General features: G+C 42.8%; 1 protein-coding gene across 1 annotated transcript in view; it reads right to left on the reverse strand.

Moving 5' to 3' along the window:
- Positions 1 to 23,903, reverse strand: part of LOC120894989 — a 67,487-nt gene that overhangs the window by 5,559 nt on the left and 38,025 nt on the right. The window contains exons 6-8 of the mRNA XM_040297927.1: positions 16,726 to 17,199; positions 12,620 to 12,881; positions 4,751 to 4,878 (exon numbers count right to left, since the gene is read on the reverse strand). Of these exons, the coding sequence (XP_040153861.1) occupies positions 4,751 to 4,878; positions 12,620 to 12,881; positions 16,726 to 17,199 (864 nt within the window). The remainder of the gene's footprint in view (positions 1 to 4,750; positions 4,879 to 12,619; positions 12,882 to 16,725; positions 17,200 to 23,903) is intronic.

Here is a 23,903-nt window from a genome sequence, read left to right on the forward strand (position 1 = left end):
CATCCGATTCGTTTTTTTTTTGCTCCATCCAGGGTAGAGATTTTCTTCTATTAGATGAAAGCTTTTGACTTGATCCCTTTTTGCCGCAGGGGTTTCTGTGCGAAAGGTACGTAATTAGAAACGCATTTCGCAGTGCTCGATAGTCGTGGATTTCCAGTTGCTGCTTCCGAGTGAGTCAGAGGGAGGTTTTTTCGTTGCTGCCCCCTTATGATCGTGATTGAATTTAATGCAATATGGTGTAGGATCTTTTACTTCGTTTGTTCATGCACGCATCCGGCGTCTATGCATGTGTATTGGTTCTCGTTTTTTTTATTTCAAATGAATGGCAGGTCGAAGTGTATGATGATGCGATAATGCAAATGGACCAAGAGACACAACGACACGGGCATAAGTTGATTAATTCAATTGTACACCTGGATGACAATGAGAAATATTGTCAGCTGCACGTTAATTAGCTGCTGTTACAATGCATCCCAAAAAAAAGGGTGATCATTGAATTGAAATGCTATTTTTTTAAAGCGAATGCTTTATTGAAAAGTTCCATTGCAACAGTCTCATTTCAAATAGTTCAAATAATAAAAAACAAAAATCCTCAATATCATAATATTCTGTTCAGTTGGCATTACCAACACAAACCATCAGTTGCTACACCATTCAATACAATCAAGTAACAATGGCTCAAGAAGGGAATGAAACGCGTAACAGTATCCATTCACCCAAGAGGCATGATGCGCAACGAAGTACAGCATGAACACACATTACTAAAACAAATCCATTTGGAGCTAAATTATCCTCTCGCATGTTCTTCCCGCTGGCCCCACGTTGCATGGACGGAACAATGAATGCATTTTTCCACCTGCTGCCCATTGTCTCGGCATACTTAGTATGTCTGCATAACGAGGCACTGTAATGAAACAAAAGCAAAAAAACCCTCACCAGACAACAATAAGAACGGTACGAAACATTACACCATCAATGTGGCACGATGCACCTGCAATGCTGCAGCTGATGATGATAATAATCGTTCGTAACGATAATGATGGTAAAATTCTCTCAGATTGATTGTGTACAAGACAGGGTAGTGGTATGGTAGTGGTGGTGGTGATGATATAGTTTATGCAATTCATACGCAACATGCCATCCGTCCGGCAGCGCCTACTGTGTGAGTGCATTAGAACAATGCAGTTCGATTGCATAAAGCTAGGCGGCTTCAGTGTATTTTACTCCGTTCGTCAATATAGAACGGTTATTTATTATGGCTAGCTGGCAAAACAATGCTCAAAAAAGGTTTGTGGGAAAACAATGAATATGTCTAATGAATTGAGCGCTAATGAAACTGAAGGTTTTGAAATTCAATCTAATTAGTTGCATTTATATTAAAAGGAGCGTTCGTAGTAGATTCGTAGAAGAGAGACAGTTTGAACTAATTTAAAACAGAGCAAAATAGCTTCATTGCTGACATCATTATTTAGATATGACGAAGCCTTTTACAAACAATTAACTTCGTGCAAAATTTTGGAAATTGATCGTCTATTACAAATGAAACCGATCAACGTTATCAATTTTCCACTTATCGCACCGAAGTGAAACCAGATTCCCGCACAAACACGAGTGCATAATGCGCTTAATGCGTAGCCCGGTTACTGACTGGCGACCGTGGTAACCGTAGCAAAAAATATTAGTGGAGCACCACGCAACAAATTGGGATTATTACATGATCCAGGCGAAATAATTGGCTGCTTACCGCTGTTTGCTTACCCAGAAGCAAATCAAATTGAATTTCACACTGAGCTCTGCTTTGTGGGAGGTAAAGTAGAAAGATTTAATGTGATAGTTCATTGAACGGCATGTGCGAAATGCAAACAAATTATTTTTGGATGGTGTTACTCTATGGAATTAGGATTTGTACGTGTTTTTTTCGGATAGGATGAGTATTTCTCAAATGAAATCGGATAGTAAAAGGGTATTTAAAGAGATCTACAACGGGGTATTCAAAGGTTCATGTGTGTCTGTTTATCTTAAAGAGAAATCTTATTAATCCGTCGTAACTGTCTTTGCGGGGTGGAATGGATATTCTTTCGGCCTTTTTGGTCTTTGATCACAGGCAAAGGAACCCTCACAGATTAAGTGCGTTTCCGCGCATTATCTTTCTTGCATCTTAATCTATGAAGCACGCTGGTTTTGGCCCGTCGGGTTATGTGGGTTTTGGCTAATTAATATTGTGACCAGTTGTTTTTTTTTGTGTGGCAGCTACTCGGTCTAGCAACGAATGATTTCGAGCAAAACGATCCAACAAATGAGAGAGATGGGAAAATGGCCCCTCTTGCTGCAGATGGCGTTAAAGGCTGCAATTTGTCTGCTGGTTGGTAAGATTAGTGGGCTGATCGAAGATAGGCTGGATCGTTTCATCCCTTTCTATATACATTCTGGGGACCGTTTTGGTAATCATTGGCTCGGAATGGTTGTTTTGAAAACGATTGGAAAAACAGTTTTATATTATTCACTTCCAGTCTAATAAGGATTTGCGGTGTGGATGAATTAGCAATATTGATGTTCTTATTAGACCGATAACTAAGCGGTGAAATTTATCTAATGAGAGGTTTATGTTGATTTAAACTAATCTTTGCGTTTATAGCACTTCAATATGATCACCATTAGAAAACGATTTATGAAACAATTTCAAATGACCAAAATCAAATAAATGTCAACCCGTATATAAAACACAAAACAAAAGCTCTTCTTCAACCCGCCACCACCAATGGACGCGTGTATTCCCGCGAACGAACCAGCATACCAGCCCTCTGCAACTCTGGCCAAACCGCAAAATAGATGTACCATTTGGCTGAGGTTTAGGCAACCGGGATACAATTTGCAATTTCATCCACGGGGCCGACAATCGGCATTATTTGCGGTGCCCTGTCAGCGTGGTTTCGCGGTGCTGTAAAAGCGTCCCAATGAATGTATGTACCGTGGACAATATATATTTTTGTGACCTTTCCCCCCTCGTGGAGTTTTAGTTCCATTTTCAGGTTGCGTAGGCAGCTGCGTACAATAACAGTGAGCGTACACACCCTTGCGACGCTTGGTGGGTTGGTGTGGCCCCTCTTTCCACTGCCTTTAGAAACAACAACATCAGAACATGATTGTGGTGGGATGTATTATTTTTACGGTAATTAGATAGCCTTCATTGATGTCACTGGGTTGCTCTGTGCCGGTTCGGTTCGGTTACAACTAACCTCAGGTGCATAGATTTCGGTACGTACTAGTGTCGGTGTGGGCACCCCCCCATTCAATGTACAGCAATTATTATTACGACCCACTTTTTTCGGCATGTGGGAGAGGGAGCGAAGCGTCTGGGGTTTGCTTAAACTCCCATTCCAGCATGACGACATGACGACCCAACCTCAACCACCATTACCCGTACTCCACCACTTCTTTCTAATGAGCGGTGCGCGTTTGCCAGCTTGCTTAAATTCAATTAAAACATACATAAGCACTCACAGCGTGGCACCACAGTTGCAATTGTAATCCACCGTTCCCCTCCCCTTACCGCTTTTTTTGCTGGCCGGGGTGGTGCCCAAAAAGGTAATAAAACACTGCCGACCGGAGCGCAAGCACGTGGGCTACCGGGCGCCTCCACCACGAAAAAGGCAGCCAAATCGGTCCCGACACGATTACCGCGCTTACCTGCTGGCCACACTAGGAGCCAAATAACACCATCATCATCATCATCATCAGCAGCAGTACGATTGCCCTCGCCTTTGCTGCCAACTGTTGATTGTGGCGGTTAAATAAATGTGAAATTTTAAATACTTTCGGTGCTGGCGGCGCTTTGCGCGACCGTGCGCTTTACCACCCCCCCCCACGGGGGAAAGCTAAAGTGCAAATCTAAAATTCATTCAGATTTAGTGTGCGTGCGTGTGGGAGGGTGAGGAAAGTGTGTTAAATTAGAATGTTACAATTAAAACGACCCGTTTTACCGGCGGAAGGTGTGTGTTTGCTGGTGTGTGGTATGAACCAGTAATTTTTGGTAAAGTCTGATGCATTTTGAGAGTGTTTGGCGGTGGGCTTTAATGTGCTTGGTGGTAAAAGAAGGTATGCGCTTTATACAATTATTAGTGAAATTGTGCTCATTTTGTGCCGTAGACACAACATAAGTGAAATTCAAACTAACTGATAGTTAGCGGGATAATGCGTGTAAATTTAATTGAATTTCCGCTCTAATTTCATTCATTGTGATGAGAAACAAACAAAGGAAAGATTGAATGGCGGCGCCAGCAGCATCTCCAGCACGGGGAGAAGAATAATTTCCATCCATCTCATTGTTTGCGAGTCGTTATTCAATCAAATCAATCGCTTTTGATTGATTTTAATCAAGAAAGTGTATAGATTTCCCACCGCTAAGCAGGTTTCTCCCAGCCAGCCATCCCTGCCCTGGATAATTGAATTGTATTTAACAGCTTAGCGACCCATTCCGGCTGGAGACGGTGACAAATCTTTGTCCGTAGTTGGATACAGAGGGGCGATAAACCGAGCTCACTGAAGATTCATTAAATTGAATACTAATAACACCGTTAAAACCGTTGCGCCGTTATTGATTTGTAGTCTCGGATTTGCCCGTGCCCGATAAACGATTGGAAGGCATTCGATTAAAACTTGCACCAAACTTTTGTAAGCACAGTTCGTTAACATTCTCGAGGGACACGAAAAGAGTGACCCACCCGCTGTCCTCCCTCCCGTCTGCTCTTACCTTCTGCTGGCGGCGTGGACGAAACGCTGGCTGCTGGGCTAGCTTACGGCGTTCCTCGTTATCCACCTCCGACTGGCGCTTGTATTCCTCTGGGGGCCACTTTTGATCTCCGCGCATATTGCTACCTCCTGCAAAATGACACAAAGAAAAGGAGAGAAAAAGAAAATGAGAGTTTTTTGTCGAAATAGAAAAGAAAACACGCACGGGTTGTGCGCGGTTCAGGGTTGGCAGTCTGCTTCTCAAAAATAAATAAAGCAATTACAATAAAGTATCGCTAATGATATTGCAATTTCATGAACAGTAAGCACCGCGACGCTTTTATCTATCCAACGACGCCGGTGGAAGGACGACGCAAGAGCAATAAAATCAACCCGCTGTCGCTACGCTGTTCGGTGGTGCACAAATTCAACCCGAGCATAAATTTAGGCGCTTTTCGCGCAGCGCAAGATTTGTCAAGCAGCTCTAAAAGGGGTAGCAGGAAAAGGTAGGATGAAAAATGGAAGCAAAAAAAAAACGAAAACAAATGATTCTTCCCATTAGCGATTAGGTGGAATGGCAAATCATTATCGTAAAGAACAACAATCGTGCATTTGGTGCGTGTACGGCCGTAAAAATCGATTTGCAATTTCTGTCAATGGAAAAATTTTACTTTCCAATCAGCGCGTAACAATCGAGCGCTTTCAACAGCGTGTTGGCAACCATTACCGAGGGTTCGGTTTGATTTATTTGTTTTATTGTGTGCAGTGGAGATCACCAAACGTAATGGTTTTGTCGAACCGCGCGTGAACATCGGTTTAATGTGGCGAGGGAAAGTAAGTGCTTAATTGTGGAAAATCCTGGTCCTAGTATCAGATTGAGCTATTGTTTAGAGTAATATAGCAGTAAAAGTACACACAATCTCAATGCATGTAGTTTCACTAAATTACTAAAACGGCCAAAATAAACAAAACCTTACTTTAGCACTATTAAACGCCTGAAGGTATGAAATATAACGAAGCGTCTGTAATTTTGCCTATTTTTGGTATAATATGATTTGGTTACTATTTATATTTGTACAAAATTAAAATAAAACATTCTTTTACAACCAAAATAAACAAGAAAGGCAAAAGATGAACTTAAATTCACTAAATCTAGCTCAAAGTTCGTCAACCTCATCGGAAAGCATACCAGAATTTAATTCTGTACCTTGCTGTAGCGTTCTCAAAACAAATCTTCAAAGACTTGCCTAGAAATTGCTACAAACTTTGCAGTTTTACTGTTCAGTATTGGAAAATTCTACGTCAAACGTCAATTTCCTTTTATTTAAATGCTCCGCAGTATGGTACATTGCTGCGTGAAGCTCCAAACAGTTACCCTCCCCCTTAATCGCGATAGTCTGATTAGTGAGAAATCTTTCCATTCTCCTGGGGCAATCAATACCGCCCCAATACATCGCAAGGGAAAGTTTGTTTTCTATGACGCAAATTGACACAATCGACAGAAAGAAGAAAGAAAGAAAAAAAAACAGCAAGCACAAGCCTCTCACCATCCTGATGAAGCCATTTTTATCGCCGTAAATCTTTTGCTGCGCGCGAAGAAAGCACCATGTTTGAAGTGGCAGAAAGTGAAGCATGGGTACGGAAAATGTACTTTTTTTATGGCGCGCTGATATGCGCGAAAATGTGCTTGCGTAGGAGCTTACAGGCAAGGCAGGTAACGGGAAATGTAAAGGTACAAAACAAAATCCAAGGGAAATGTATTTTGCCTCACGTCACTGAACATGCAGCAATTTTTGCTTCATTTTGCAGAAAAAAGAGGGCAAAAAATGGTGGGCCCATTCTGTAAAGTTTCCTTCATTCGATGCAGCCGTCATCGAGATTTTTGCACGCGTGTGTGTGTGTGTTTGTGAGACGTTTGTTAGGGCAGGCATTCAGAGCCTGACAGGGCAGAAGAAGCCCAAAAGGTTGCGGAGGCGATGGGGCTCATAAAAATTCAGAAAAAAATCACTTTACAATAAATCCGGTGCGCCTGTCGTGCGATGCCATTACAATATTGCCGCCAATGGCCTATTTTGCTCTCCCGTCCTGGGAAGAAGCCAAAAAAAAAAGGGAAACAGGCGTACCATTTGGTACGCACATTCGCCACAACGCTTCACGGCAAAAGCCATGTGTCAGCCATCGGTTCATTTACATTTGTATGATTTAACCGATTTGCCAAACGAGCTCAACGCTCGACAATTGGGCAAACTTGGGCAAGCGAGGAGCGAACAGCATTTTCGTGCAGCCATGCATGCACACTGGTACGGGCGCCGGTTTCGGTTTGGTTCATTCGCTCGCCTTGCGGGGAAATAGGCAATGGCGTATGGTGGCATGAAAAAAGACGGGGGCCCGTGCAAAAGAATCGTGTTTGCTACCTTTCAATGTGCTAGCTTCCATACCGCGCCCGGCTTGACTAGGCGGCGGGCGTTGGTAAACCTTTTTAAATATTCCGAAAGTGTTTTGCAAATGCGATGATATTTATGCACGCTTCCACCTGCATGCGCTCGTGGAAAAACGATTTTAGAAAAGCCATTTTTCGTGCCATTTGTGTGTGTGTGATGCAAAAAAAGAGACGAGTGAGAATAAAGGTAAATAGCATGAAAAAAAAAACACCCGCGAGAACAATTTCATAACGCGTATGTGAAGAGATTGTTAAAACACGATCGTTTGCCTTGTGAAAACGGTAATGCATTTGGGGGCTTTTGTTGAGTGGAACATCTTCACCGCTGGAAAACGGCAGCCGATTGAGCAGTGTGACAGAGTGCAGGTTGGCTGAAAGCGCCATAATTTGTCTGAAAGGTACAACGCAAAATCGTTTCCAAACCACAGTGGCACAGGCATTGTGTGTGCGAGTGTGTGTGGTGAGGTTATGCAATGTTACATCGTATTGATGGGAAGGAAGGTCGTATTTGTCAAGTCGTGGGAAGCCAACAAGGCGGTTGCATGCAAACGACGACATCCGACGACAAACGGATTGGCAACGGCAGCAGCAGCAGCACAAGACGTGCTTTCGTGCATTTATCGATGCATCGAATGGGTGCACACACGCGATGCACTGCAAATACGCTGCGCTGCACTCGAACTGCATTAACCGAGGAGGAGAAGCGAAAGCAAAAAAGAAAAGAATGGTGTACCACCGGGGCTGGAGCGGGGATTCGGTGTGGGGGACCGAAAGCATCGAAACGGAAGCTAAAGTTCAACTTCCCTCCCTCTGGCACAGTGCGCGGCTGGCGTAAAACGGAAAACCGTGTCGTATGTCGCCATCTTTCCCACTTGTGCTCGCTACATTTCGAGCGTGCACCGTGCAGTGAGCTTACATGCGACTTTTGAGCCGGCTGAAAAGCTAAGAAGGTCAGATGTGTAACATGAAACGAGTTTCTGGTTACACGAGATGCACGTGCGAGTGTTAAAGGTGGTCGTGGCGTCTCTGCTCGTTTGACATATTCGCAAAGCATTCGACTTTCACCGGGATAGGTAGGGTGAGGGGAGTTTGAATTGATGACAGATGGTGAAGAGCATGGAAAGGTACTATCGCTCGTTTTTTTTTCTTTAGAGTAGCATTATGTTTTATAACAGACATGTGACTTACTGTGCCACATTTAACGCTTCGATTGGGTTTCAGTATCTGCTTGACTGGGCCCAACCAAATCCGTCCATACAATCTAGAATTATTTGCTATACATATTGCATACTTTAAGGCGTAAAATATTTGAATTTTGCTGGGCTGAAACCACTGAAACGACAAATTAGAAACCATTTGTTCGAGTAGTACCGTATTGATGGAGGCGCATGGTTGCTTTGGCCAAACGATCCTTCACGAAAATCCCGTAAAATATTGTTTTTCATCGTTAATTCGGGTACATTCACTCTATTGGGACACAAATAATTTGTAACAGAAATCGTAGCTCTTATCTCACTAGTCTAACTCGAACAAATTCCCATCCAATTCGAACAAATAGTTGCTGCGCCTCTCCGTTTCGCCATCACTTCGCATCCAATCGCATTGTAGCCGTCTAGCAAACATCTCACGCGCTCCGAAATGTCTACAGAAATGTGACGGATAAGCTATCAGCGGTATGTGACCGCAGAAAAACGATCGCACTCCTCCCCGGTCCACGGCTTGTGTCTCGGCACGGCGCGCCGTGAATTGTTTGAACAGTGGCCGGCCGGATCTGCCAACGCGACTGACGGGGGCCCTTGGTGCGATGAATATTTGATGCGCGAAAAGAGCTTTCTATCATTAAATTGAATTTATTTTAGCTATTTATGAGCTCCCTCATGCTCCTGCTCGTGCTCGTTATCGGCTCCGGGGTCTGTTCGGAATCGTACGATTATGGCGGTACGATGCGGTTCGTCGACGAGGTCGGTCGGTCTTGGCCGTGCCTATGTTGGCGCGTTTGCCAAATGTGTGTGTGTGCTGTGTCTAAAAATGGCACGCCTAGGGAAGGAATTGGGAGAAGAAGCGACCGGAGAGGTGTAGGTGTTTATTTGTGCTAAATGCGCTTTACGTGTTGCGAAAGCTCGAGTAGCTTATGCTCATCCGCGGAAAGGGATTGATTTATTGGACGTACGCTGATGCATATGTGGGTTAGCTGGCCACAACCGCTGCGGACGGACGCTCACCGATCCATGAGAGGAGAGAATGCCATGCTGTGTGTGTGTGTGTGTATCTTGCTACGGGGAACTGTAGTTTTTGGGAGGTCTAAACCTAACACACGCCCTAAAGGATGGTGGTCGTTCATATCGGAAACTACCTCGAAATGGGATTGTTTCTTCCTCCCCTAGGGGAGCGTGTCTGACGATGCCTTGTATGTGTGAGTGTGTGTGTGTGTGTGTGTGTGTGCTAGAAATAGCTTTTACCCCCAGTGCTTCGGTGACGTGCACTTATGCGGCCCGTTATGGACAGGTACGTCACCTTTGCGACGACCTCCTGAAGTATTATTACCAGAGCCCGAGCATCAATAACGAAATCGGCAGACTGTAAAATGGAATGCTTCCGAAAATCGTAAATCAAGCCAAGAGCGAGAGAGAGATAGTACATCACAGCACACACGAGGGGAGGCACACATATAAGCAGTTGAGGAATCACTTTGCGCCGCTATCAAATCACCTTTTAGTTTGGCTAAAACCGAAGCCTCTCCAAGGTGCCAAGGTGGAAACGGGCAGGATCGACTTTTCTCAGCTCCCGGGCGTATGGATTTCGGTCGCAACAACAACGTCTTCTAGGGCGAGCCTTTCGCTTGTATGCTTGTTCGAAACGGCACATTTATTATAATATTCCGTAGCGCCCTCGAGCGAATGGGGTGGGCGAAGAGTTGAGCGGCTAAAAAAAGAGACGGTGGCACAACCGAATATGAACAGACCCAGGGCATTATCGAAACAGCGGGACCTCTCTCTCTCTCTCTACCGGTGATGCCAGAAGGAATCGATCACATCTATAAATAATCAACGACAAATTGCATAGGAAAAATGGCCTGCGGGCTAAAGCTCACAAGTGATTGTATGTGTGTGCCTGTACGGTTGAATCGAGTTTCGGTGAATCCAAGCGAACAGATTGGAATGCCCCGCGGGAGAAACGTTTCACATGCCGTGCCACACCTTCCAGTGTCTACTCGTGCCTTCCTACCGCCCTGCTGGGGAGTGTCGGTTTTGTTGCCATTATGATCCATGACTTGTTGAGAGAGGGAGTGAGAGAGTACGAGAGAGAGCAAAAAAAACGATTTGTTTATCCTGCACCGCTCGAGGGTGGAAAGAAAAGGCTGCTGCTGATGATGTGAACCCCTCTTTCAGTAGGCGTTTGGTTTATGGTGCCGCCGTTGTCCTAAAATGGGGCTGTTTTCTTTACGGGGCCGGTACTGACCCTGGTCGCTCGCTGGAGGGTGGTGCGACATGGGGAGGAAATGTGTTGCTATTGTGGAGCCGGAATCGATGATTGTTTATCCAGTGATTTTACAGCAGCTTTAAGTGGATGTATTTCGCCACGTGTCGGTAGGGCATGCAATGAAGTTGTACGATTGTGTATTGAAGCGTGTGGGATTGTTGTGTTGGAGATTGGTATAGTTTTTGTTTTGGATACTTCAACTGGTTAATGATGATATTTCTTAAGCAAAATTGTTTCATAAATGTGTAGGGAGGGTTCAAATTCAGTCGTGTCTGTACTCGCTTTACTGGTTTAGCTAAGAAAACTGAGGCATAGTAAAAAAAGCAAATCCAGTAACTATCCATATATCCATCCAGTAGTAACTATCCGTTTAGAATAAAACTACTACATAATGTCAACTTTAAAGGATTATCAAGAGAAATGGAAAGTGAATGGAATGGATATTGAAAATATTTTAAAAAATTACGGTTTGAACAGGTTTCATAAAAAGCTTATAGCAATACAGGGTTTCGCACGATTTATTCGTCGGTTCCCACAATTTTTTGGGCTCGTCTCACGATTTCTTCATCGTATCCTATAGATTTTTGGTTCGTTCCCATAATTTATTGATATTTTCCGATTGGATATCAATACAATTGGACCAACAAATTCTGGGAAACGTCCAGAAATTCGTGAGAACGCTCCAAAAAAATATGGGAACCCACCAAAAATTGATGGGAACCAACCAATAAATCGTGGGAAACCCTATATGTTTTTGTGAGAACAATTCCAGCTGATATTAAATTTTGATATTTGAAAAATAGCAAAATTTTAAAAAGGTTGTATACGTAGACCTCAATTTTTGAATTGTTATTTTGAACCTGTAAGTTTTCATAAAATTGTCTTTTTGAACTATACTTTAATGGCATCTGCTAATTGCATGTCTAAGTGCATAAAGTGTACGTTATGAATAGGAATCTAATCAACTCTTTGAGTAGCATTAGAAAATGGCTTCAAAACAGGAAGGAAGCTTTCAATTACATTCGTTACTTGTACGTTTCTCAACAACAACTAAAAAAGAGATCTTTTCTACAAGTGGTAACGATAGCGGTAGTCTCATTATCTAACATACATTCATACGAAAGCATTGAAAGCATTGAACTCATCCGCTTCCTACGGAATGCAACACTCTATTGCCTAAAATGAGTGAACAATTTTACCGGCCCGATCGTCCGAGCCGTTCCGATTCGATTTACAAGCGGAAGAAGCAAAATTTGAACCATTTCACAAGTACCACTCGATGCTCCCGGATCATTAACGTTGCGGTATTTGCACACGAGCTTGCTTGTTTTCGCATCGCACCGGAAGGGAGGAAAAAAAGATCTCAAACAGGATGATCGGAACCCGGTACACCCTCGGGGAGCAGTTCATTAAGCATCGATTGGATTGTTTTTTTCCTCTACCCTGCTTTAGTGAGTTTTTTCCCCACACCACTCTTATTCTACTCTTGTGCTCGAACCGGTAACAATCTGCACAAATCGTTAAGTATCGTTGGAAAATGGGGAAGCGTTACAGCAGCCCCAAGTGCGCGCCCATCGTACGGCCGATTGCAATTTTCTGCTGCAGTAGATGCATTTTCGCTTTGACTATTGAATGGGCGTGCTGAGATGGGCCTTGTGCAGCTCGTACAATCGTGGCACTTGTGCCGAGTGGATGATGTTTCATTGATCGACTACCAACGTGATGTACTATGCGATGTATTTTAGGCTTTTTTATATTTGATATTTTTAATCTTTTATGAATAAAATTAAAATCATTGAAAAGGGCTTTCCTCTTTTAACAGATGCAAAGCCACGCGACTCATTTGCATTTCAAAGTCATCGCAGCGTTTCAAGAGCAGCCGTACGAGTTTCCTTCCTTAACATTAGAAGGCTTTCCGGCACTGGTTCAAAGCCACCCTTGCTCCTCCTATAGGCCGCTTTAGAAGCTTACCTTGATAAATAGCAGCAACCGGTTGCGTCTGATAGACGGGAGCGGGCTCCTGAGACATTGGTGGTTCTTTGCGTAGGGTTGTGATCAGCGTCGGTGGCAACTGCTGGTGCGACTGCGGTGGCTGCGCTGGTTGGTACAGTGGTTGTTGCTGTTGTGCCGTCAGCGGTTGGAAAGCTTCAGTGGGCTGCGGTTGGTACGGCTGCTGCTCGAGCGGATTCTGATACTGTGGTGCTAGCGGTTGCTGTTGGTGTTGTGCTTCGGGCTGTGGAAGAGTACAAGAGGGGTGAGATAGTTGAAAAGGTTAAAACCTTGAAGGACGTAGCACAGCACACGCCAGATACTGGCAACCGGGTAATGGTAGTATTACATGTAATTGCATTTAGTGAAATAGAGAAGGATTTATTCGAATCGTACATTTGTATTAGAATATTTGATTTTTAATTGTATCCAATTTGATATGGAGATTGTTTTGTAGCAGTTCAAGAGTGCTCTTTACTACTCACGCAAAACAAGCAATCGTTGAATTCATATTAATGTAAATTGTGAAATCATCGTAACAATCTTTAAAATCTCTAGGCCATATTGCTTTCGATTGTGTTCATTTTACACAAACTTTACATTGTTGTACATACTATAAGACTATCAAATATGTTAAGTCAGTTGTAAGCTGACATTGAAGTGAAAGTGAAAGAAATTTAATAGAAAGAAAAGGAAATCCTAATAAAGTGTAATAACACATAGCCTTAATTTGTGTGTTTTGTGTGCAATTTTTGAAAATATTTGCTTTGTTCTTTATGCACAGGTTCCGTGAGGTACCATGCGTCTCCATCCTTTTGGGAAAATTTGATTTTTTTCCAACGTATTGTTAAAATTCAACAACTAAAACCCTTAAACGAAACACACGCTGTTTCTCGCACATCATCATTAAAGACATCCATCGACCAATGATGCACCTAATGATATTCCATTCTATTTTGTACCAATCCTTCCCAGCAAATGCATGTTTAATTAACCTCCACACACTAGATCAAACTGGAATCAGCAAACGGTAGAAAAGCGGTTTTGCGCTCGAACCTTGTGTGCGTTTTGCTGCATGTCTGCATCATTGAAAAGCTTAAGGACATGCTCTAAGGACACAAAACTCAGTGCCTGTTTTCCCTGTGTGGCAGATCAGTTTATGCAAAAGCGGTCCAAGCTCGACGGTCAAAACACCGTGCCGACATTGTACATTTGTACGGTGAAGAGTGTGCCAAACCTTAGGTTTCTAGATTTTTGGCTAGCTCGGTGCTGAGTGGGAAAAAAACCTGTCATCATTGGTCAGCACCGGTCACCACCAGAGGCGATGTTTATTTGCCTCATGTTTGATAAATACTCGATATGAAGTTCGCAAGCAAGAGGAGCACTGCGACCGCCAGCGATGAAACGGGAACCTGCTTGGAATGTCACCGCAGGATTAGTGCGTCATTAGTGCGCAATCGAATGCACTTGCTGTGACAAACTGTGCAATGGGGAAAGTGCAGGAGCGATCTAAACAGCAGCAATCCACAACTGGACATTGGCCGTGCCGGTTTTTGCCGTGCGTTTTCCAATATGCAGCCCGGCAGCAGTGGGCAAGCACCCCGAAGGCGACACTTTTCCGTTGGAGCGAGCAAAACGGGATTTGGTGTTTGTTTTCTCCGTGGCCGAATTCCGTGACGCGGTTGGGAGTTGGGAGTTCAGATCCCGATTCGGGCCCGGGTCGTACGGGTTTTGCCCGCTTTGAGCACCCGGGTTACTGTTTCATCTCGTTATCGGAATAAACAAAGGATCTCGCGCGTCTGCACTGACAACGCACGGTACGCACGTCAAGCGGGCGCTACCCCCCAAACTGCTCGAGGCCAGCGCCCGGGAAAAACATCGTCGAATGGCCATGTTACGCGTCCGTTCAAGCGCAGCATAATTTATCCAGCGAACGGGTAGCGATACCGGAACTGTTACTATTTTGTGCGTTAACTGTTTTCGCATAAAATCGCGCACAAGTGGCCGGTGGTGGTTTGTCGCGGCTTCGAAAGATGGGGGGCAAGGTGCAAACACCGTTTGCAAATTCCACCAAACATTCGCTACATATTTCAGCTAGGATTGGGAGCTGGGTTTTTGCACTGAGCGCGCAAAGGTGACCAAAACTGTGTCGACGCGTCCTGGGAAAAGCCGATCGCCATTATGCAGGCCAGTTGACAGCTTTCGAGAGCTTCTGCGTTCGAGTGTGTGTGTCTGTTTACCTCAATAATGTTTTCATTCGCACCGTCTGTGTGTCTGTGTGTCTGTGTGAAGGGGTTGGATGCGCTGCGGAGTGCATCACATTCTAATATGGGGAGGTGGCCGCGAGCAACGAGGTGTTTCGCGTTTGCCGTGCGGTTTTGTTTGGTGCTGCCATCGCGTGGTTAAGGGTGCGTAGTTTGTGTGCGGCATTGGGGCTAGTTTGTAGTTGACCCAGACGGTCGAACAATGTGTGATACTAGTAGTTTAAGCAATATTTATCTGTAAGGTGTGTTCGTTTGTTTTGGGTAGGTAATAATTCGAAATGGGGTGCATCGTGTAGAAAATAAATGCTGTAGCCTAAACGACCTCTCCCAGTCGATGTTCAACGAACCGATTATGTTACTAGCATGTTTTTATATTGTTGAAAATTTGAAATATAAATCAGTAAATTAAATTAAATACAGAACATAATAAACTTTGGTAATGAGAAGTAACAAAAAGCCGAAGTAGAAGCGTTTGAAATATTTGAAATGGACATGAAATGTATGTATTCTGAATATAAATAAGGATTTTTATACTATTACTTACTACAAGATCAAATTGAAGTAAACTTTGTCAGGGATGAGACCCTTAACATAACAGTTTAAGCAATGAAAGTGGCAACTTGAACATGGAAGAAACTCAACGTCACAAGCAATTTATGTACGAAGCAAAAAGATAATTCAAGATCTGCTATTGTGTTAGTTTTGAGACTTTTAAGTAAACTCAATCAAGTTATTTGAATTTGAATGTTTAGAATAAAATACAATTCTGTTTATTTTTTATTTTTTACAAGGTGTTCCTACTTACTATTCAATGTTTTAGCTTTATTTATTGCTTGTGAAATGTGTTACCACAATCGCACCACAATCGTTTATGTATTGTCAATGCAAAAATGATTTAGCTCTTTATAATGATTTTTAACAAACCAAATGAATTCAGGTTGTGGAGCATTGAAAATCATATGAAAGAAACGAATAATTATTAAGTAGCCAATAGAATTTTTAAAAGTTGTTGAATCACATTTTACGAGCCGTGAACAATACTGATTTTCGTATTGGAAACACGAAAAGTGAGCAGGAAACCCTACATTGAAATTACAAATTTAAAAATCTTTTGATCCGTTTATGGTTTTGTTGATCAAACAGTTTTTTGTAGAGATTCATGAAATTAAAAAGCTGTTAAATTAATAAAAACACTCTTAAATGTGAAAATCAAGTGAATGCACAAACAAACGTGTTTTTTTTATCACACTTTGGTTGTTGACACTATGGATTCATTAGTTTTAGCATTTATTATGAGTAGACAGTAAAGCAATTTATGAACTTTCCTTCTAAAATGTGCTTATTGGCAGTCAGTGCTTGAATATATGCTTAATAAAGAAACTTGTAATATAAATACAACAAATCATTTATCAAGAAATGTGTGTTTGAGATAAATAGTAAAGTATAATATAAGACAGATAGCACATATATTTTACAACAAAGTACATTAAACATAAGATACAAGTTTAAAACGAAGTTTGCGTGTGCCGATCAACAGGTAAAGACAACGAATTGGAAAAGGACAAACAAACAGAAGATTAAACTAAAGTAACAAAGAAAGGTAAAACACTAGAGAAAGAGTGAGAGAGCAGTAAGAGCAAAACAAACACAATAAAAAAAACAAAACACAAATAAACGAAAATCGTACAAAGAACCCACCGGATGTTTTGTTTTTATGCTTTTCTTTTCAGTTTCGTGCGCGCGGTTTGTGATTTTTTTGCGAGGACAGAGGAGCAGTGGTAGCAGTGGTTCAGCGCGCCATAGCGTGTTTCAGTAGTTATGTACCTTTCTCGCACCGTACCAGGCAGCTGGCCCGGTTTGACCGGATGGAGCGTACCCCTGTTGGTACTGCGGCTGCTGCTGCTGTTGCTGATAGAAGGGTGAAGATGGTGAAGAAGGTGAAGATGAGAATTGGGACGATGGACGGTTGGTCGGTACCGGGGAGGCTACGTGTGCCCAACCGCGTGGGCTTCCACTACCACCGAGGTTAGAAATGGCCGGTGAGCGCGGCGAGGCTACCGGAACCACCGGAGAGCGTGGTGATGCGGCTTGATTGGCGTAACCTCCACGCTGCTGGTACTGCTGCTGCTGCTGCTGCTGCGACTTGTTGGGCAGTACGGCACGGCCACCACTGAACGCGACAGTGGAGGATGGTGCACGGGCGCCGGGATACTGATGCGCGGGCTGCGGTGCACCCTGGTACGCCGGGTACTTGAGCTGATTAACCGGCGACTTGGGCGATTGAATCGATGTAGCCTGCTTTACATACAAACACAGGGCGCCACGATGACGATTTGTGGATGGTGTTAGGATGAGACAGGATGAGGATGATGGTTCCAGGCGATGTGGTCGGTTTTATTTTTATTTTTTAAACACAGTCAAGATGCAAAACATTCACCAGCAATACCCCCGGAAAACAATGGCACATCCATGGGCATGAGAGACATGTGGTGAGAAGTGGCGATGACGGACGTTCGTTAGGAAGGAAGCATGGTTTTGTTGAATGAAGATAGATTTATAATACAGTTTCGTGCATTGAACGGTTGTTGGTTGGGGGAAAACACGTCGAAAGGGAAAAGAAAAAAAGAGAAAGAAATAAAATAAAATACAGTTCAATGAGCTACGGGTGCGATATACAGGTAATGGAAGGCTTGTGAGTGTAAGCTGTGCTTCTACCTTCAGCGTCAGTGTTTGAGTTTATCTTAATATTAAGATTGATAGTGTGTTTATGTGTGTAATAAATTTAGTTGTAGAGTTGAAGATCACGTCTTGCATTTCAGAGGCAATATGCGATCAGCAATCCTTCTTTCTTATACTTAACTCTAAGCGGTTTAGTAATCCATTCATTATATCTTAAACTGGAAACACTGCTACAAACGATTCATTTCAACTCGCACTTTTGATCTGTTTGAAATTGAAGTAGGTAGAATACACCTATTGTTGGAAAATGCGATAGGAAGAACACTCCCTCAAAGTTGTGGTGCAACCAAATACCTATTATCTTATTTGTGCAGAACTCAGTTGGAATTGTGCTTAATTCAATGAGAATTATGAGAGAAATCGCATCTATCACTAGTGGAGCACGTAAGCTAACACCTAGGAAATTTCACCGTCCGCCACATCTTAACCGAATGCCATGGCTATACTGCGGAACGCATCACCAGCAAATTGAACCACAGCATCGACGCCATCCTCTCATCAGACAGCGATTGCCAGCGTGAACTTTTAAAAATCCCTCGTATCACTAATCTTTATAAACAACTCTAACCGAAACCACATTTGTAACAGGCAATAAAATCAACGGATAGTTTTAAGTAAACCGAGACTACCCGTTATAAGGTAACTGCAACCCACAAATGGCTTGCAAAGAAGAATGTTAGATTTTATGTATAGAATTAATCTACCAATTGAAAGAGGCGAATGAGACCAATTGGTTCAAAGTCTATATAAAAATAAAGAAAAAAATAAATAAAGTAAAACCACCGACAAACCGACGTGACACTTCGAACAAAATGAGCTTCAAAAGTTGTCTCCTTATTTCAAATGAAAGTACGTTAAGCACTAGCGCCATCTCTATAATGATTCGCTTACTACTTTGACACAGAGAAGAAACTGCAAATCCCCTTGTTGTTTTTCTTTGCAAATTCCAATGCGTATTGTTTTATGTACTTCTCACATCTTTTGCATTGATTTGGAAACTTATAAAATAATTTTCCTGGGTGTTTTGTCCAATAATTCTCACAAAATCGTGCCTCACACTTCCGTCGCAATTTGTATTTAGAAAAGTTGTTTACATCGAAGCAGCAGTGAGTAAACAGAGCTTACTTTGACAGAAGTGATCGCCTCACTGGTAAATGGCAGTACTTTCGTGTGGGACACTTTTGTAACGCCAGTGTCACGTCGGTTTGTCGGTGGTAAAACATTCGGAAATTATCAATAAATCAAATTTGAGTTTCAATAAACCCTTCTAAGTTCTTTTTTCATTATTTAGTGAAACATTGCTCTTATTGGGAAATTTGATTTACACTAAAGAGTGGCAAGAATAAGAATTCCGTGGTTATTAAGGCGGAAGTTCGAATCAGGATGCCAGCCATTTTCTTGGCTTTTGCCCGGGAGAACTTCAATATAACAATTTACGTGACAGAGTAGGCCTTATACCCTAGATGATCATATGCCTCAATACCCAGACATTGATTTCATAACGCAGTTTGTAAACAGCCAAACATAATATAAAGATTATTGATATCGAATAAATGTAATCTGAATCCTGAGGACCTCATATTTGACGTTGGTCGACCAATATAAAGATCATCTCATGTCAGAAGAGAAAATTCCTTAAAAACCAAAATCAAATCTCCCTGGGAGCAATAAGAAAATTGACCATCAAAAACTCAACCGACAAGCATCTAACAGAAGCAGAAAACACAACACACACAAAAAAGGATGAAACTACAGTGCTGTATATACCCTTCACTGTAAGGTGAATGATAAAAATCTGTTCCAGCAGAGCATCTCAAATTTACAAACGAATGAGTGTGTGGAAGAGAGAGAGAGAGAGAGAGAGGGAGAGAGAGAGAGAGAGAGAGAGAGAGAGAGAGAGAGAGAGAGATTGCTCCACCCGAAAGCACACTCAAAACTGTTATGATAAATGGCTATTGTCTCACATTTGGGGAGATGGTTGCCGTTCGCCCGGCGGGCTGTAACTTTTTGTTTTGTGTTTTACCTTGTATCCAAGCTTGTTTTGCAGTTCTTGTTCCCCCCCCTCCTGGTGACCACCATCATAATTGTCATACAAAAAAGGCGCAGAAAGTCACCGAGAACAGTTGGTGGTTCCATCGTTGCCATGCTTAGACGCTTTTGGATGAAAGTGGCGGGGAAAGGTTTGTGTAGTGCAGCCGTATTCAGATGAATGTCACTGTCGACCCCGGGGGCAATCGTGCCTGGGTGGGTTGAAGAGGCAAGCAACCTCTTGTGTGGTGTAAAATTTCGAAGCATAAAATAAAAGTGCATCACCCATGAAGAGAGTCTGCTTCGGTGGTTTGGTTTGGTGTGTTTTTTGTTTGGTGCAGCTCGGCTTGCCTCATCGATCATGGGGATCGTATTTCTATGCTAGTGAGCTAATTTCGTTATTTTTACCACGCTTTCGTTTGTAGTTCCATCAAAAAATATACTCAGTTTGTCACATGTTCATGGAGAGACAAAATTATTGCATAAATAAAGCCAGAAATCCGAAACCAAAACGTCCATTAAAATGAACAACTTTGCTGAACTAAGGGTTTTTTTTCTTGTAAAACAAGCTAAACAGTGTAGTTATTCAGGAGTGTTTGCGTGTGTTTAATTATTTCATTTAACTCGAGCGTCACCATCACCAACACCATGCAGTCTTTGTTCGAACGCGCAAAGTTTTAATATGTGAGCCAATTTTGTTAATTATGGGGATTCATTGCCACATCTGCCCCACTGTCTTCCAGCTTTACCCCATTTTTCTAACATGCTTCATGGTTCCCAGTTTCCAGTTGGAGTGAGAAGCTTCGAACCGGAGGGAAACGGCACCGGTTCGTTTCAAACAACCGTAACGAAGGGTGTAAATGGTCGAACATCGAAATGAAGTCCTCCCCTGACGGTGCTGCTGCTGGTGTCTAGCAAGAGCAAACAAGGGAGGGAGGAAGAGAGAACAAAACAAAAGCACAGCAACAAAATGGCAACAACAAGTGTGGTAATTAATATTTCTGATTGCGAGTAAAAAAGAAAGCAGCAAAAAGAAAACGAAACTTGTAGGGTGAAACAAGTATTTACGACACTTTGCCCACTGCTCACCGGTTTGGGGATGGGAGGCATTTTTCGTACGTTTCTTTTTGGCGCTCGCACCAGCGTAAGGTGGGAAAGTGGGTGCTTTTTCTTTGATACATATACATACACAGCCACATAATCACTTACACTTACAATACGGACCGGGGCGAGGTGGTGTACAAACAATTTTTCTTTATCGCGCGCGATATTGCTCCAGCACCTTTCGCTTCTCTGGTGGTGGCGGCGGCGGTGGAACAACGGAGCCGTAGGAAGAAGACTAATGGAGCAAATTTTGACGTAAAACTTTGTGTACGGTTTCATTTGCGCGCTCGTGGACGGGGGTGGTGGGAAATTTATCCAAATTCACCCACAAGGATACGATTTGATGAATGCCCGTACGAACCAGCAAGCGAAGCACGAGCGTACGAACGAACGACCGCGAGTGGAACAAAGGAAACAGGTGGTAGATGAGTTAGTGAAGGAGAAGAGGACTGGTAAGGGGAATGTGGTTCTTTTGCTGGTTTTTCGCTAAATGGAGGGTAAAATTTGCTACAACATTAAACAATTTCTTTCGTTTCGCCACCCGAAGCTTCTCCATGCCAGGGAGCGTATAATCGAAGGGACCTGAGCTTGGCTAATGAGAGAGAGACAGACAGAGTGCCGCACGAGGTGTGTGTGTGTGTGTGGATCGGTACGTGTACATGAAAGGAAGGCATATCGGTGTGTGTGTGTGTTTGTGCATGGCATAATTATTCACCAGCATGTGTCGAAAGTGTCGAGTGTTGTTGGTGTGGTGGGGGCTTTCTTCTGTTGCGATCTTTATTAGCGATTCGTGCGCTCGTTTCGCAGCAGGTTTTTGGCAAATGCGTCATTTACGGGCCGTGACGTTGGTTAAAGGAAGTAGTTTCTTCACTCTCAGTTTGTCTTAACATTAAACGCAAAAAGCGGGAGTGGTTGTTTGAGCTGCTAAAATGTACTAAAACAGTGAACACACGAGAGCCTTTTGACGCGTCGCGAACGAAAAAGCTGCCCAATGAATTCAACTCCCTACCACCCTACTCTTGGAACACAAAAAATCATTCTGTTTTTCTTTCATTCCCATTGTGATTTTCCTTTCCGCGCCTCGCAAAAGGTGAATCTCGGGGCTTTTTTGTGGATTGTAGGATGTTGCAGGTGCTTTTTGCTCCAGCTGTGCTAAAACATCACGCCCGAGCAAATCGGAAGAAGCCATGGAATTAAATAGTTCCCGGGCGTGAAAATGGCGCTTCGGAGCAATTTCGCCAATTGATGGTTGGTCGCTTTCCGCTTTCTACGCCCTGCTGAATTGCTTCACCTGCCGATTTGAGTGTGTTCGGCAGTAGTACCGCGGTAGTTTACGCGGATCGTCACGATCTTCGCCGAAGCATTACAGCTGTTCAATGGGCTGTGAGGCTTTCTATCTCTCTCTCTCTCTTTCTCTCCGAAGCTTTTGGTTGAAATGAACTGTGTTGATTTTTTTTTCGTTTTCGGTTTGCCCTTTTGCACAAACGGGATGATGTCCGTGACGGAATGTTTACGTACGCGAAATGTCTATGCTGCTTGCTCAAATAATATTTGTACGCTCGGGTAAACATACGGATAGTTATTTTTTTGCTGTTGCCAATGCCCTATTCAGTGTTGTTGCTCAGTGCAAAGATGGTGTAAAAACATGATATCATTCCTCGTTTCCAGGTAATGGTTTCAGTGTAATATTTATAAAGTTTCTTGCCGATTTCCACGCAGTTGGGTGGGTTTAGTAAATGGTTTTACATTGGCTTACAATTTACTCTAATAAAATAATTGGAGTTTAGAGATTGATACTCATGATTTCTTGATTATTATTAATTTACTTATTAAAGTTTAGAACAATCGGTTACATACGCTACCCATTAGTATATATTACTATTTTAGAATTTTAATGCAATAACAGGTAGGCGAAACTTATAATTGCATACATTGAGGCGTTTTTCTTCTGAAACACTCTCCTGAGTCCACAAAAAGCACAATTATATCGTTAATACATGTGTCATTTGTTCAAACTGATCCAGATCTTGTTTTAGGCTGTAAATTGAAGCAAAAAACAACAGAAAATTCGACTTGCTAAAACAAAACAAACCCCCTTTCTCTGTACGGTTCATAGAGTAGTGGAGTGAAACCGAAACGAAACGTTCGAAACGCACACACTTGCTTCTTTGTACCGTAAGGCCTGTGTAAAGCGTACGACAGTTTGGAAAACCCGAAAAACCACGAATGGGTGGCCTTTGCATGTAACCCTTCCCGCGCCAACCGTTCGGCCCTCCCCCACAACAGGGGCAGGCCTGGCAGGGTGGTTTATCAGATGATTTTTATTGCATGTTGGTTGCATGTGTGTCAATTTTTTGTTGCTGTTCGAGGTCGTTTTTCGGTCAAGTTTATGCCGAAGCAGAGAAAGATCGTGCCGTTATGGACGGCCTGCTGTTTTTTTTTGTTCGTCCCTAACCCGTTCTGTGTGCCACCCACATTTTCTTTTTGAACTTTCTTTGTTCAAGGGCCTTCCGTGTCTGTGTTGTTTTGCATTTTTTTATTACCATTCAACTATACGTAGCCGTTTGTTGTTTTTTTTTGTTTCGTACCACTAGTCTACAGGGGGAAAGGGGAAAAGCGACTGCTCTTGTTTTATGGGTCGTGAATTTGGGTAACGTTTGGGGCAAAGGTTAACCCCCAAAAGCGGACGCCGTGATGCGTGCTCGGTGAGGAATGAAAATCTACAAACTGTGGGCTGTGTATGACTGTTGGTACGACCGGCATGATGGTACGAAATAACGAGGAAGCATTTGCGTGTGTTTTTTTGTGGGACGTTATGTACAATCGGTTGACTCTTGACGGTAACCTTGAACAGCACAATGTCACTGGGCCGTGTAGTGATTATTGATTTTGAAGCTGTTGTATGTTGTTTGATTTCGATTACAAAACATTGTAAAGCTGTTTGCCGCAACGAATACTGTATTCATTGACGTCATATAAGTAGCAAACAGCAGTACTTAACATGTATTTATCGACTATAAACTGAAAACTTTGGGGTATTTTGGAACAAATAAATACAATTGTAGATAAGATACAAAAATTAATATCAACTGTTCACAGACAAACGTGTAAATTATTACATTCGAGCTTTT

The sequence above is a fragment of the Anopheles arabiensis genome, chromosome 2, assembly GCF_016920715.1.
Source record: "Anopheles arabiensis isolate DONGOLA chromosome 2, AaraD3, whole genome shotgun sequence".
Lineage (NCBI taxonomy): Eukaryota > Metazoa > Arthropoda > Insecta > Diptera > Culicidae > Anopheles > Anopheles arabiensis.